The sequence below is a fragment of the Pleurodeles waltl genome, chromosome 6 (assembly GCF_031143425.1).
Source record: "Pleurodeles waltl isolate 20211129_DDA chromosome 6, aPleWal1.hap1.20221129, whole genome shotgun sequence".
Classification (NCBI taxonomy): domain Eukaryota; kingdom Metazoa; phylum Chordata; class Amphibia; order Caudata; family Salamandridae; genus Pleurodeles; species Pleurodeles waltl.
In genome coordinates, this window is record NC_090445.1 from 713,209,197 (window position 1) to 713,226,527 (window position 17,331).

Consider the following 17,331-nt stretch of genomic DNA (forward strand, 5'->3'; position numbering starts at 1 on the left):
CAACAAAAAAAAAAGACTGTGAATATGTAAGCCATTTTTTAAATTTGTATTACGCAGAGTATAAGATAGGCAGCCTCAACGTGATTTGATATGTAAAATAAAAGAAGTCCTTTCGAAATATATACTTTATTAATAGGCAGACTATCTAGTGCAAACATTTTTATGTGTCCATTAAAAGTAAGCTTCCCAGGACTCAGCTGATAACACTTTTACATTGCTTCTCAAAAAGAATAAATCATTCTCCCCATAAAAATTCAAGTGACTCCAGTGATTAAAGTCTACAGTGGCTCCCAAGCAGCCACTGCTTTTGATGAGGAACCAAATGCACACATTTACATTTCTTCAGTTAGCAGGCAAATATCCTGAATGCCTGTCAAAGGTCTTTTCAATGTCAACAGCGGAGACTGCAGCTGCAGGATCATTGTAGTCTCCTGCCTCCATGATGGGCAACAAACGCCTGGTGCTAAGTGCAGTATTGTGTCCAGTGACAAAGCCCACCTGGTCGGGATGGAGGAGTTTAGTCATGTAAGGAAGGAATCTGGTCACCAGTATTTTACTTAGGATCTTATAATTGCCGTTTAACATTGAGAGTGGCCTATACACTCTGCGGCCAAAAGCTGGCTTCCTGGGCTTTAGTAAAGGGACTATCATCACTTCCCTGGCGGTGTCCGTCAGGGATCCTGATACCTTGGCCACATTGTATTGAGTTTCCAACTTGGGAGCCAACACATCAGAGTAGGTGGTGTAAAATACATCAGGAAACCCATCCGTCCCTGGTGTCTTGCTGCAGACCAGGGATTTGATTTATCTCATGTGAGGTGATGTCCCCACCAAGCTCCCTGGCTTCCTCCGCAGTAAGGCGAGGTATTGGTAACTGGGTCAGATAGGCTCTTACCTCTTCCCCATCATGCTGTACGTTGCTCTTGTACAGTTCCGAGTAATATTGGTGAAAGCAATTGTTAATTCCCTCCTGACTGTATACCTGTCCGCCCTCGTTCATTTTTAACACCAATATGGGCGATCCACACTTCACAGGATTAGTCAACCAGGCATGTAATGTTCCAGTTTGGTCCTGCTCTGCATGTGTGTGCTCCATATAACCTCGGTGATAAAAACAATGCAATCCCTGTACCTGGGATGCTACGTCTTCCCTGTTATTCAGGAGGGTCTGATGTAGGTCTGGGTGGTCAGGCCGTTGCACCTCTACTTCACAAAGATCACTCTTTGCACCTAATACCTCCCTCAATAAGGTACACCTGACGCCTATAGACATTGCCATACATTGCCACCTAATCACTGCCTCAACAGCATCCCACTCCAGTTGGAGGGAGGAGGCTGTCCCAGTGTTATTATCAAAGTAATGTACTATCTTCGTTCAGATGTCCTCCAGGAATACCTGGTCTTCCAGAGATTTGGGCTTTAATCGCCATGTGGGGAAATGGGCCCTTAATGCAAGCCCAGTTCAGTTATAAGAGGACAGGGTTGTGGTCAGATATTGTGCAAGCCAGGTGTTCCATATTGGAAACCAAGCTGTGTACATAAGGGGTGCGAAGTAATGTATCAAAACATACTTGCAGCTCATGGAGCCTGGAAAAGAAAGAGTAATCACGGGCATGTGGGTGAGTTTGCCTCCAGGTGTCCACCAGTCCCCATCTCATCTGCTACTCCAAGAAGGCACAGGTCACACTAAACGTCTGTGAGTCTGGTAATGGGTGATGTGACCCTTCCTATTATCGTGGGTTGTGAGAGGTGTGGGCCAAAGGACCCAATAAGCTCACCAAAAACTGGCCCTGATCTGAGTCAGACACATAAATATTAACTATGGCTATGTCCTGACCCTCTAACCTGCCTGCTACCACAACACAGCAGCCTTCCGGGTCGACCAGATGTCCAAGGTGTTGAAAAAGCACTCCAGCCCTAACTAATATCAGGACACCTCTGGCAAAGGCTGAATAGGTAGTATAATAATCTTGGCCTTTCCATCTGCATTGAAGGGCCAACCCCTCTTTGGCTGTTAGATGTGTTTCCTGCAAGAGTGCTGCCCTATCTGTTTAAGTATGATGGTATTTTATATCTCTTAAACATTATGTGCATTTCCCTAATGTTCTATGAAAGGAACTTACAGGTCATAAGGGGAGCCATTAGACATGGTCAATACTGTGTCCCCTCACCCATCCTCAGCCTTTTCACCTAGGAAGCCTGAATGCCGGAAATTCAGAATATCACAACTAATGTATCCCCAACATAGAAACTAATAACCCCCAAACCAACTCCCACTCCCAAGGACAAGAAGGGCAATACCCCCTATCCAAATGACTAACATTATTTGCAAGAGCACCACAAATCATGCAATGAGCGGGTTAGAGTAAGGCAGAAGCACGTCACACCCAAGCGGTAGAGTCAGGCAGAAGCACCCTGTGCTCGAGTCCCCCACCCAGCACCCTCAAAGATCATGCAGCCCCGTACCCAAAGGAGTAAAACTGTGTTTGTTGCTCTCACCTCACCATATCAGGGGAGGAATTTAAGTGTGCTCTCTGAAATGTCTCAAATCAGCATTACCAGTATGTCCATCACTTCATATGATGTAGTTGGATGTTCCTGACATGAGGTGTAGCATCCATACACTAGAGTCAACTGAGTCGCTGGAGGCACAGTCAGATTCAGAGCCCTCCGCAGCCCTGTCAGCCACTGGCGACGGGTCCCTGTGCCAGAGCCGCTCAAGAAGGCCCTGCCTCCATGGCCCTTCTTCTTTCTAGCTGTGCTTCATCTTGAGTTGGGGCAACAGGACTGCGGGCAGAGCAGGGGCCCCCATCGACAGACCAGGCCTGCATTTCACTGCCCGAATTATGGGCAGTGAAATGCGCGACGGGTGCTGTCGCACCTGATGAACCATAACATTGCCGCCAGCTCTTAATATTGTGGTGAGTTTTCCTCTCTGCCAGCGGGCAGGAATGCTATTTTCGCCCGCTGGCCCAGTGGAAAACTCCTAATAGGGCGGCCAGCATACCGTCACCACTGGCAGTATGCTGGCTGCTGCGGCTTCGGTGGTCTTGAAAAAAGACCGCTGAATCCGTAATGAGGGCCTGGGTGTAGTTGGCAGTTGGGATTTGTGTTTCGGCCTAGACAGCCACACACAGTGGGGGCTTAGGTGTGACTGGGTGGGCCATTGCTCCGAGGATGGACAGGAGGAGCCCAGCCTCATTTACACCTGAATAGGTTGTGTTCTGTCTCCACACAAAGGGTTTACCGACTCTGCATTGTCACTTCAGCCAGCTTGGAGCCAGGGCAGGGGAGCCAGGAAATTCCATGCACTTCAAAGACATTCTTTAGAAGGTTCTCCCACCTTTCAGAATCAGGGCACAGGTGTAAAAAAGAAGGCCCTCAGACACCACCACTTAGTACACTTCTGGACCTGTGGATACTCTGCCAGGAAGAAAGACTGCTGCGTTGCTGAAAGTACTATCACTCTGCTGGACGTTTACCCTGAAGGAGCTGCTGCCTTGCTGTGCTGACCTGCTGCCTACTACCCTCAACTGGACCTGCAGGCCCATCTTGAACCCAGGACCCCAGAGTGACTCAAAAGGCTAGTCTGCTGGCCTCCTGAGCTGAGGAACATACCAGGCTCCCCAAAAGCTCCTGGACCCGTCCTCTGTGAGTTCCTGACCAACAAGAGATGCCTCTCAGGTCCTGGACCCTTGGTGTAGCTCTTCAGCTCTTTAATTCAAGCTTTTGGGCTCTTTGTTACCGCAAACGAGCCATTTGCAACAGAACTGTGCCGCTCACACAGAAAATCGGCACGAGCCACTGCAAACCTGTCTCTTCAGACAGCAAGCATCAGTCGCCCGGGTGGATCGCCAATGCGAAGCTCCAGCCTGGCCGTCCCTGACATCCAGCCAGGTTTTTGCACCTCACCGACCACTGCCAGCAATGCTCTCCTTGCTCCCATCATCTTCCTTTATCGTGAACGGCACTCTTAGCACAAAACTTGAGATGGTAAACCTTCAGAGGGACTAATCTGGGACTATATCCAACCCTCGCTCCATTGCGATCAACTTGAACTTTTGACTTTGACCCTGCGACCAGATATCACTGGTTGGCAGGCACTTTATGCTTCAGGTACTATATTGCAGTTTATTCTTCAAAAATTCATGACTCTGTTTCTACTGATTGGATTTTTGTTCTTTTGGTCTTGTTTTATTTATTACGTTTTGCTCTATTTCCCTAACCTGGTGTGGGCTTTTTGTGGTGTTTTCACTGTTTTACTCTTTGAAGTGTTGCACAAAAACTTTATACATCTAGGTTAAGACTGCTCTGTGCCAAGGTTAGCATAGGTTAATTTGGCGGTTTGCTTGTACTTTTCCTTGAGTACAGATTCCAAGAGCACACATGCAGAGCACCACACACTGACACAGGATCAACGCCCCAGAAAAGCCCCAATGTTTTAGAGGGTAACAGGCCCATGCATTGGATCACCTATAGTGCATTAGACTCTACAACCACAAGAGCCCAGCTGGCTTTGCAAAGACATTGGCCTGCCTGAGAAATCTCCTCAATTTCTCATAAGCCAGCCTGTCTCAGGGGAGCCTCACACAGGCAGCCACCTACCTGTCAGTGTTGCAGGGTGCAGAGGCAGCGTCATCTGGGTATTCAGAGCCAGGGGCAAGCTCATCCATGTGTACCACATGTGTGCTGGTGGAATTGCCCTCGCCCGAGGCACCACTGCTGGAATCAGAACAGAGTACATGTTCACCAAACAGGTATCAAAAAACAGAAGCTGTGGAGAGATTTTGGACAATACCCACGAGTACTGTGTTTTGAGTCGAAACCACATTGTAAGTAGTACCAAAATATACAACCTAGAATCGCACAAGTACCTGGGCAAAGATTTGTATTTTAGGGAAGATGATGTGACCTGTCTGTCTGGTCAGGGGTGGAGGGGGTTAGTGGGTACCATGCAATTGTATGACACTACCCAATGATGATAAACAAATATTTAATTCCAGCTGTACCTGGAGCCTTCTGTGCAGTCTTCACCCTGTAGGAGAAAGGCAGGAATGGTGAGAGTCTGGCCAGAGATGAACTGTCCGTCAGGCCCCACCTGGTCCCAATCCCAGGGATCCTTGCTGTTACTGGGAGGATGGGGCGCCTCTATTCTGGGCTCCAGAGGACAAGGGCCCTGCTGCTTCCCTTCATCCCAGACTGAGAAGTCCAGTTCACTCCCCGGAGCCAGAGGATAAGGATCCAGTTGATTCCTCCTGTTCGAGGGGAAATTGCCTGATTCTTCCTTTGGAGCCGGAGGGGGTGATTTGAGATGCTTCTCTCTGTCCCTAAATGGAGTATCTGCTTTCCTTCCAGAATCCAAAGGGGCCAGGTCGTGTGGACTCTTTCTATCTGTGGGTGGAGTGCCCCTTTCAGTATCTGAGTCCTGAGGTGATGGATCGCTGTGCTTCTCTCTGTTCTCGGGTGGAGTGCCTGGTTCTGGGGCTGGATCTGGCACAGCTGAAGACACCTGCAAGAAGAAAGATGAGAAAATGAACCCTGTGAATTCCCTGAAGAGGTCATATGGGCAATGTCTAAAACTGTTGTGTCTGGAAACGAATGAAAATTTCTAGCACGAAAATGGCCACCAGGAGACAAACACATCTTCAGTATGACAAACAGATGGGCCAAAGGCTTTGGATGGCTTTTTCTATATTTGCTTTCGGACATCTACCTTCTCACTTGCCTTACATGTCCCCTAAAATGAAATCAATAGTGCTTGTGCTTTCTCTGCTGGGAAGCAAAGAGTAGCTAGAGATTTCAAAAACAAAGTTCAATAGTCCCATTGCCTCCTTGTGGTTTGGCCAGGTGTATTACTGAGACTTCTGCTGACCATAGACACCATATCGCATTACGTATCCGATTCTATATGCTGTGCACATCAATTTCAGGGTGTGTTCAATTTTAGAACTAGGCTCCTTCCCTCTGCTCACTTTTCAAAATCCAAGTATATCGGCATTTCTCTCTGTATGTCATGTGTCTGTGTGTGACTGAGCCTATCTGTATGCATGTGTCCATTAGTGTGTTTGTCTGCCTGCCTGTGTATCTTTCGTGTGTGGATGTGTCTGCATGCCTTTCTGTGTGTGTGTCTATGTCTCTGTGAATTCCTGTGTGTCTGTGTGCATGTACTTGTGAACTTGTTGTAATGGGATTCTGAAATAAAATCCTCAGCGAGCAGGTTTTCAAAGCCCTCATTCTCACAATCCTCTCTTTGTGTACCTCACACAGGACTCCGAATCTCTTCCACTTCTCTTATCTATCTCAACTTCTTACTTTGTTCTACTCATTTGAAGGTCACATGCACAACTTCAAACTCCCATAAACATTCAAAGATTCTGAAGCACTCATAATCTTTGACCACCTTCGCACGACCTTGCTGAGAGACTTTAACATCTGATTTGTTTTCCAGTAGAAACCTTTCACACACCCCCTGATCACCAGCTTGGAAATTCTACATACAACAGACAGTAGGGGGAGGCTAACCACTCAGAAAGACACACCTTCATTGTTGTCTTCAGCTTGGTCCATTCCTTGCCCTAGCACTGGCCATACCTCTGCTCAAGGATAATGACAATGGATGTCAACTTGAGGTAGCCTTTGGTAATACTGGCTGCACTTGAGTTTGCCCTATGGGTGCCCTTGGTCTAAGGTCTCATGGCATTCAAATACCTGTTTACTGTCAGTATTGTGCACTACTAGAACTTTTCTTATGTGTGGACAGAGGGTCAACCCTGTGATGTCCTTGGGGATCAAAGGGTATATCAGTGTGAAGGGCTGCAGATCTGGCTTGCTGAGTTGGTGGAACCTTCTTAAGTACAAGATATGGCCTGTCTCTCCTAGTAGCTTGACACGGATTCAGTGAAAATACTTGGGTTCAATAATGTCCAAAGGGAGCAAGTGGGAGAGGACCAAATAATAGGAGTAAAAATAATCTCAAGTGAGAAGCAAAAAACCCCGGAGAGTATGCAGATTTCTTCAGGCAGAGTGGGATGACAAACTATCGTGGATGGCAAACAGTAGAAAAACGGCAGTGGCTAATTCCAAGTGAGCAACTGAAGACAATGCTGGACATAAGGAACCATCCTCTGTCTCTGTTTAAATATTAAATAATGACCTCTGAGACAGGATTCTAATGTCTGCCATCATGGTCTTGGCAAAGGCCTGGAACACAAAAGAGAGAGAGAAGTTAATCAAAGTAAAAAAAATGGATAGAATTCCCAACGCGGAATGCCAAGGAAACTGCCACAGTGTAAGGGATGCGAGCAGCGTTAGGTAGGAGGAAACCGTCAGAGTGTCAGCCAGGAATCAGGCAAAAGGAACAACCAGACAAAAAACTTCCCAACAAGGTGTGACTGTGAACATGATGAAAACACATGTGACTGCGCTGAGGTAAGGTTTGGTAAAAATGTACCTTGCATGATGTGCTGCTTAACAGTCATTTTCACTACCGTGGAATTTTGGCATGTTGATATCCACACAGTCGTGATACCCAAAGCCTCTCTGCAAACCACACACACCACAGACAAAACTGGAATAACAGAAACCTCATGGTTTATGCCCACTGCCTCATTTTCTCCATTCCAGTACCATTATTAAAGAAACCCTCTGCCAATCCTCCGGTTCCTGCTAATTTTCTCACAATTTCTCTTCTACCTCTCCCAGAAAAAAATCTTAGAAAGTCACATAAATGCCCAACCGGCCAACTTCATCACCACAAAACAGCTCCTGGGCCCGCCCCAATCCCATTTTCGTTCCTCCACAGCACAGAGCTAGCCTTATTTGCTGTTGCCAGTGATCTCCGGTTACTGCGAGATCAGGATGGCCATCCTGAGCCTCTGTGATCTTTCAGCGGCCTTCGACATTGTATCTCACTACTTCTTGCTCTCCCTTCTAAACTTCTACTGGATTGAAGGTATTAGTAATGTTATTGCCTGGTTTAAATTCTGCTTTACTCATTGGTCTCAAGAAGTAAATTTGCCACGTTTCTGGTTGAATTTCAGGTCCCTGTTATGTGACGTTCCACCGGCTTTCCCCTAACTCCCACTTTCCTGTTAGTAACCTAATTTGCTCTTTTGGCATCAATCTGGTGTAGTATGATGACAATATACAGATTGTCCTCAGGCTTGATAGTAATTCTGGTTCTGCACAAGGTAAATTTCGTCAATGTCCATCGCTGGTAGCTAGCAGGGTATTAAAAATACTGACTCAAATTAAACTCATCAAAACAGAGGTGCTGGTTGTTGGCAGTCTTTTGGCGTCTTATTCTTCCTGGCCTAGTGACCTTCAACCATCTCTGATTTATCCCATTGAGTTAGAAATCTTGTTTTTGTTTTCAGCTTCTTCTATTCTTTTCCATCTAAGTTGGCATACTGCCAGATAACTGTTTCTATTACAATTCTGTCTTTATAGATTTTCACGCTTGCCTTGGACTGCCACAATTGGTGGTTCAATGTGTCCTCCTTTTTTGTCTTGATTAGGGAAATTCTCTTTAGCTTGATGTTCTATGCTACCTCCTCTCATAGTTTCTAGATTGTTTGCAATGCATCCAAATGCTTGGTTCTTAAGCTCCTGTGATTTTCTTTTGTTTCTGGTCATCTTGCACTGGCTCCCCAAAGAGAAACACTCTATCTTCAAGGCTCTTTATTCCTGTTATTTAGTCATTTTTGCTGTCCCTCATTAGAATTCTACACAGAATATTAGCAGACTTCTTTGATCAACTAGGAAGATCATGGTATCCTGGGAACTTAACTTGTAACATCACTTCCTTCCTTTGTGACAGAAGGCAAACAGTGTACATGGCGCAGCAGCATTCACAGAGTAGTCTGATAACTTGTGAGGTGCTATACAGCTCAACATCTCAACCAATACTATTTGATGTATAAACAACACCACTAATTTTACTAACTCACTTTTGGCATGCTAAAACTGCAGCAAGCCACACAGATCATATCCAGAGTAACAAGACGCCCACTCTCTAACATCCCAATGCACAGATCCTCTACAAGAGACCAATTTGATGGTTGGTCAAATGCCACACAAAACTTAACCCAGAGTAAAAAGACACTTTCATCTGCAGAAACCTAGCAGTGCCATCTGCTTATCACCACCTCCCTGGCCAAATAGCACAGTTAAAAATATTGGCTGAACCACAGACATGGATATCTCCCGAGATACCTGCATCAGAAAAGTGGTTAGAATAGGCGTTTGTTTCAGCCACACCATACAACATATATTACCCAACCTGACATATCCTTAGAGACAACAGACCAAAATCTGCCTTATTATCTTATACACCTAGACAGAGTCACTGCACTTCTCTGGGCCTCCCTGCAGACACCACCCCTAGACTCAAAGGGGTTCTGAATGTAAAGGCCAGACAAGCTATTACATCTCATTTCCAGGGAGCTCATCTCTCAGCCCCTTGAGCCCTGCTTTGACTGCCAGATGCCCAAGGGATCTGGCAGTCACCCTCTGTGAAACCCTCTGTGTCATGAACAGCACCAACCATTACCAAAACTCACAGTTCTTTCAGACAAAGCTTTCCAAATATTACCCATCCCACAGATCTAAGCCTGACAATTTTATCACAAAAGCTCACTTCAAGAAGAAAAGTTTTGAAGGTACACGTATAATGATCCTTACAGCATGCCTCTGGAATTTTGCCCCCGCCTATGCTTAACACCAGATCACTTATAGTGCAGAAAACTACCTAAAACCTGGCTGTTCAATAATACTTAAGGAAAACCCACAGACTATATAAAAATCACAATACAAAGCGCTGCCTCCCACATCTAAGTAACGCCTTGAGTGCAAAAGTCAACACTTCATCATACCATAACCCAGCACACACCTCGCTGCCTCATACCAGACGGGTTGATCCAAATCCATTCTGCTCTAATAAACACAACCCAATGTCAGAGTACCAACAAATCCCACCATTCAACCCCACAGAGAACATCCACACAGCCTCTCACTACACACGTTCTAACCCACATGAAGGCACAACACACTGCAGCACAATGTGCTACACAAACACTAATTTCAAACCTATAGACTTCACATAAAAACCACCAAACAAAGCACACCACTGCACTAAACCCTGGAATACAACATCAAAGAACCATCAATTGGAAACAGAACAATCCAACACAACCCAAAGAACCCCCTTTTAAGACGTAACACACAAACCTGGATAACACACTCTTCACATTGATTGTGACATTGTATCCCACAACATCACACACAAAGACATACATGCCACTACACACACATTATTACACTCTGCACCTCAACTCTCTGCACAATTACACCACCAGAACCAGCACTTGCAGCAGCTAGGATATCACATTCTGCCACAATATACCCAACTGCACGAGAAGGTCAGTAAAATGCAGGACATTCCTCCCAAAACGAAGAAACACAACTTTAAGCACACATCATGATGCAGCATAACCAACCTACAGTAGTTACTATCCTCCACATCCAAACCCACCTGCCTCTCCTTTCGCACAAACTCCACAAACCTCAATCACTAATCTTTTCACATACCTTCAGAATCACACACTGCAATGCACAGCGCAAAGCTCAACATATATATTGTCTTTTTGCATCCACTCTTGGATTAGTCTGAGGCTATAGACCTGAACATAATTGAAACCTGCTTTTCTAACTTAGCAAAGCATGACTCCATTCACACAAACCATCACTATACCACACAAACCACATGAAACGAAATCCACCACATTACATCATAACATAAACTCCACCACAGGCTACAACCCAAAAAATACCACCACACAACACACAAAGCCCAAAACATATCATCAAAACACGAACACCAACAGAGGTCAGCCATACACTGTGCCGCAAGGTAGTATATCCCTTCACACACTCTACCAAAATATCCTACAGGTTGCACGAGCAGAAGGAATCCCGAAATTTCAGATGGAATTTAGGAAGCTGTACCCACATTATGCATCCACAATACACATTGCGGTAGTATTGGCCATGATGGCAGTAAGGCGACTGGAAAAGGTGCCTAGCCCCTCCATTGTACATTTGTGGATTTTAAAACTCCAACGGGGATTCTGATCTCATTGCTCAGGGTAATAATAGTGCTGCCTGGAAATGCTTGGACAGTAACGAATAACCATTTGAAAGGTGAAATGACACACAGAGTAAGGCATTATAGGGCTGCACTCTTGTCCTCTGCTTTCATTTGTAGACTTCAGACGTGGCGTCTGGCGCGCATGTTTACCCTAAAATTGGACGGGTGCATATTCATGTACTAAATTAAGTGGATGACACAACTTGTGCGACAAATGGCTGTGAATATGTACCGTAGTTGCGCTAAAGTCTTTTCAGCAAAAAAAACACAATATTAAGAAGGCCTGGTGTACTCAGAATACGAAATTGGAGGCAGCCAACATCTGTTAGCTTTCCGGGGGAGAATGATAGTGGGTTGAGGGGGGCACCCCTCTTCCAAAAAAGAATGAACGGTAGAGCCCTTCCGAGGACAGTGTTAAATAAATCTTAACAGTAACAACCTAGTGTTATTATGTACAGTGCATGCTTAACTCAATGTTAACTAACGGGGAGCCTACTTGGTCCTATTGTGAAAATTACCCGTTGTAAGAAACGATGGATGCTTTATCATTGTAGCCCAGGGCGCCTTTGTGGTTATCAGAAAATAAACTTAATTGGCAAGGGAACTTCGTTCTACTTTGATGTAACACAGGCTCCAAGAGGCACTTCGCTAGAGCTCCTGATAAAAGGAATGGTACAGTCTCGTAGAAGTGGTGCCCCAGTGGTTACTGACATGTCCTGTACATGACCAAAGAATCTTGATCCGTTGGGGTTCATCCTTCGAAGGAATTTCTAGATTATCCTAGAAAAGGATTCTTAAATGTTTGATGAAGACATTTATCCATATAAAGCATCTTATTTGCCTAACGCTGAGGCTCTTCCTGTAGATATGGATTAACAATACTAAGTATATGTGCAAAATAATCTAGGAGGGTGTCCAGGACCTGCATGAAGGAGGTGCTATGTTCTGGAAACATTACCTTAATCAGATTTATAACAACATATTTTGGACTTGTGTGAAGAATATAAGAATGTCATAGGATCACGAAAGCAAGATACTTTCAGCTTAGAGGGGTGTCCCCTGACACACACTTAACACAGTTATAAGAATCAACTAAAGTGAATTTGAATTAGTCCGGATGATAGAAAAGTATGTATTATGGTGAACTCATATGAAGATATTTGCAAGTAATGCATTTTAATAGTACTTATATATGAATATTGTTTTTTATAGAGTTTGTGTTGCTTTGACAATATTAACTACTCAACAAGACCTCGCAACACCATACAACAGCACATTATCCTTCAACCCTCCGGACCATATCCCACATCACTGTGAAATGCCATATCCACATTGCAGTAACCTGTGCCTACACAGTGTTGCATCAGACTACCAAGCACAAGTTCCACACAACACATTTCTGCACATTATCCATCACCAATTGCTTATGCAGAAACTAGAGCAACTTCACATCAAAAGAAACAACGTTGACTGGATCTCCTACTTTCTGACAAATCATCTTCCTTTACCAGTTCACATCATTACCTTTCAACGTCAATGGAGGCTGCCTCATGTCGACCTTGCAACTCTCCTCTTCAGTTCAGTTCCTACCTCAGCAGACTCTTGGATCTCATCAAATCCTCCAACTTGACATGCTACAAATTTGATAACACTCAGATCATCTAAAAATTGGAAAGTCCAAGGGAGTAGTATACCTCAGACTGAGACCAATACCTCTGAGCCATTCATCACTAGATACTGAGAAATCGCCTTATAATTAACTTGTCTAAAAGAGAGAACCTGGCATGCAGAAATTTGAATAACTGGGTTAGAAAGTTGATGTATCACCAGCGATATTAAAATCCCAGAAATGTGGGACTAATCATTGGCTCGTACCTACACTTGTTGCTCCAAATCAATCAAGCCACAAAAAAGAGCCCTCTGCTCCATGCATACTGTGCTGTGAATGGTCTACCTCCACGCCACTATCTCATTTGGCCTTTCAAAGCTGACTATGTAAATCAGTCTTTCCCGAGACCCCCATTCTTTTTTAACAACTGAAAAGAATTCAGACCACCAAAGCAAGAAAACTTCTGCACTTCCATCTACTTGACCACTTCTCACTGTTGATGATAACTGCTGCTTCTTCATAGCCACGGCTCATGATGTATTGCCTACAGCACCACTCTTAGACAAGAAAGCCCTTTAACTAACCACATATGCTCCCATTTGCCTTGCAGGCTATGTAATCCATAGGAATAAGGGAACAATGGGAATGCAAAACATGTGCACATTGGAGGAAAATGCAGCACGATGACACTTATCACACCCTTAGGAACTGGGCCTTTATTTAAATACTTGGAAAGATCCTTGTATAGCTTCGTGTTTCATCACTCTTGGTACAACCTCCAGGGCCATTATCTGGTCAGTTACATGATAGGTTAGAACAACTCATACTGAATCCCCACACTAGGACTTCTCAAAACACACAATATTTATAATCTGCAAGGAAGTACTCTGCCAACGTGTCTCATAAGAGGTATATCAGGGTCCCAATAAGTGACAGGCAACACACCATAGCTAGCCTGGATGGGAATACAGTTGCAAAACTCATCCCCCACTTCAAACCACTCAGCAGCCCCCAAATAATATTCCACGTTCACACCCACTGGGTTGGAAGCTCCCAAAACCCCCATCTACGAACACTAACTCATCCATCCATCCATCCCATCCCATTCAAACCACATCACAAACACTGACTGAGGTCATGAAAAGCTAAAATATCTCCAACCGCACAGCAAAGTCCGATGAAGCACCAGAAGTCCAACTAAATGACTAATACTGCACTATACAAATAATGCACACCATAACGGTGGTTTAAACTATGGGAGGACCATTCTCACATTGAACTAAGTCCCATCTGTGTGATCTGCTTTGTTTCTTTTAGTTCAGACTTCCAAATTAGGCCTTCGAGGTAAGGTTATATTGTAAAGTTATACTTAGACTCAATGGCTACCTACATTACTCTTGAGATTTGCTCTCAATTGACTTACTTTCTTTCCATTGTTTCTGTTATGAACATTTGCCACTTATTCAAGTCTAAATCTGTGCTATTTTAGAATTGCAAGGACAGCGTTTTTGATGCTGTTGTATCACCCTGCATTTTCTGATTTTTTCCTTGAAAATTCTCCCCTATTAATTTTAAAACCTTCAGTTTCTGTAGCAAGAAACAACTGCTTTCCATACGGCATTTCTCCAGTGGAGTCAACCTTTGCATATGACCCACCTCACTCCCTTGAGATAACGCCACTATCTAATTCTCACTACAAAGAGCTGTTTTTCAGATGACTAGCTTGGAGGTATAATATGTATCCTTGACGACCAAGCCACTTCCACCTAGTTTTCCCAGGGAGGAGGGTCCACAAAATTGCCCTCCTTCTGTGTAACAGGTCACTATAAATTCGTAATGAGCTCTGCTGCAGATTAGAAGCTGGACTCCTGTCCAGCTCTCAACTCACCCCTCAACCCCCAAAATGTGAAAAAATGCTTTATTCCTACAGCCAGTAGGTTTAAGAGTGATATCCTGGACACGCGAACAAAGCATGCTTTCTGGACCTTGCGGCTGCATTTTGCCCATTATTCTCCAGCTGAAACCAAGCTGGGAAGATGTTCTGCAGACCGGAAGCTACCTTTAGGGCAAGGAGGATATCATTTGCCAACCCCAGGACCAGCCTGTCTGTCCGAACTAGAGACCATGGTCTCAGTCAAAGTGAGAATCAGCCTGGTCACAGTGCAGGGAGTGTCAGCAACTGTTAAGTGTAGGTGAGCAGGCCAGAGCAGGTGTACTCAAGTAAATCAACCAGCACTTTGTATCCTTCCCCGTTGGGAGCCCATGCTGAAGCACACAACCCCTGCCTTGCTGGTGTGATCCTGTGCTAGTGCTACTAAAGTATCTGGAGATGCTTAGTTGACCTCGAGTATGTCATCAAGGTCAAAAACCCGTAGCCCATCGATGGGAACAAAACTTTGACTTTACTTGATCCACTACAGGTACTCCACAATGAGCCCCGAACCCTGTCCAGAATCATAGATTCATAGAAAGTAGAAACCTGTTAGTGAAGCTCAATTATAAGAAGCTAATTCTGACATTTAAGCATTTTGTTTTACATCTAAATGTGTGGTTTCAGGGACACAATCACCGAAAATTCCATAGTTTGTCTGGTGGGTTTCGAGATACAGGCCTGTTAAACTGTCCCTATGCCTGAAACGCTAAGTACGAGGCGCCAGGATTCCTAGTCACCCGGAAAAATGTTTGCACAAGGCCAATACTTGGCAAGATAGTGGCCTTGTTTTGCCCTGCTGGTACCCACAGCCATAAGTGAAATGGAAGCTCCGGGAAAAAAGGTGGGCATCTAATATCTTCAACCACAAAGATCAGAAATCAAAGTATTATTACTAAACTAAATGTTGGTATTTTGGGTCCAAAACAATGACAAAGCAATATACCAGACTCCCAACCAAGACCTCACTTCCAGGCTTCAGAGGGAATGTCTTGGCAACTTCCAGGCTTCAAAGGGAATGTCGTAGCAGGCTGGGTGGCACCCTTGGGTGCTTGTATTCTCCTGTTAATAGAAATGGTCTGTTGACTAAAGTGAAGCACAGACTCACCCTGAAGAGTCGCAGCTACCGGGCTTTGCTGAGACTTTAAACCAAATGCCTTTTAGGTCTGCAGCTAGTACTGAAGCAATATTAACGAAAGGACCAGCATAATGGCATCCTTGCTTTGAATAGTTATGAATATTCTTCTCTGATGAGTGGCAAAAAAGCATTAAATGTGAATATAATTTCCAGGACTTACAGAGCAGTGGTGGACTACAAAAGTAACTGAAAACTACTATTTGATTTCACATTGAGCGCATATGTGGATTGCACTTCCTCAATTCAACAGTATTTGATGAGAACACTGATCACTACTTGTACCAAAGTGCTTCAGGAGGCTAAAAGCTTTCTCAAATAAAACACAACGTGACCATGCCTTGGAGGTCGTTGCCAGATTCAGGGATGCACAGCTTTGTCAATCTCGATTACAGCAAACTTTGTTAAACCAAACTCGGCTATTTCTTTAAAGTGCAGATCCGTTTTACCAAGCCCACTTACTGTACTGAAAAGTACATACAGAAAATGTGATACTTCTGGGGTACTAACCATTTTCCCCAAATATTTAATGACTGGATTTAGGAATAATAAATTATTGTTCTAACAAAATTGCTCGTAAAATTAAGAGTCTATCTTAAATAAATATTCTTGCGCTGCAATAAAAGCCAAGTATTATTACCTTGTCATTGAGCATGTTGACAAAATTAACTACACCTCCTTTTGGAATTCAAGAGCAGGATAATTTTGCATTCTTTACTGCAAACCTTGGGGATTCAGGGATAAAACGCATGAAGTATGTGGTAAAGAGTTAGCTAACATTGGTTTAGCTCTCCTATATCTCTACTTTAATTGGATGCGCTTGTATTGTTGTTGCTCAAATTAGCCTGCCTGAAGAAAGACGAAATAAAGTTGAACTGGCCTTAGAGTCGCACGGGTATCCTGTCCCAAAGCACACTCGTGCTATAGAGGAACTTCTTTGTCACAAGAACAGTGAAATTGTGCAGGGGTAGTCACCCGGGTGAAAATCCAGTTGACCAGTTACAGATGTTTTTCACTGGGCACCTGTTTATGTTTTGGCTTTCTTACGAGTACTATACGACTATGGAGTAAATTCTACGTGCATATTTGCCTTGGTTATTGGTTTCCATTGCATTTTGTAGCGTTGGTTGTTTTGGTACTAAATCATTAGAGTTCTCTGTTGTATATATGATTAACTAAATTATATTTCTAAAGTACAAACCTAACTCTAGGGTAGCAGAGTGATGTTTAAGATCAAACGTTAAACAAGACATTTAAAAAACAATTACACATGTTAAGTGTTGGAATTAAAAATACCCAAAATAAAGGAAAGCAGTACAAGAGTCTAAAAACGATACTATTTAAGACACAACCAAGAGAAATGAAATGGACAGGGAACAAATCAAGATAATAACATGGAAGAAGATGTTACATTCCGTTATAGGGGAGAATCAGGTTTATTTAAAGTTTGATTTTAGCCTCACCTTATCAGATACAGTCATCACCAAATTTTATATTTTTCGTATTCATTT

General features: G+C 44.0%; 1 protein-coding gene across 7 annotated transcripts in view; it reads right to left on the minus strand.

Annotated features, from left to right (window-relative positions):
• Positions 1 to 17,331, minus strand: part of TACC2 (transforming acidic coiled-coil containing protein 2) — a 343,330-nt gene that overhangs the window by 262,818 nt on the left and 63,181 nt on the right. For 6 of the 7 annotated variants that reach the window (XM_069239186.1, XM_069239189.1, XM_069239185.1 and 3 more), the window contains exons 3-4: positions 5,010 to 5,509; positions 4,606 to 4,722 (exon numbers count right to left, since the gene is read on the minus strand). In XM_069239186.1, coding sequence (XP_069095287.1) covers positions 4,606 to 4,722; positions 5,010 to 5,509 — 617 coding nt within the window. The remainder of the gene's footprint in view (positions 1 to 4,605; positions 4,723 to 5,009; positions 5,510 to 17,331) is intronic. The other variant, XM_069239188.1, reaches the window with a different exon arrangement.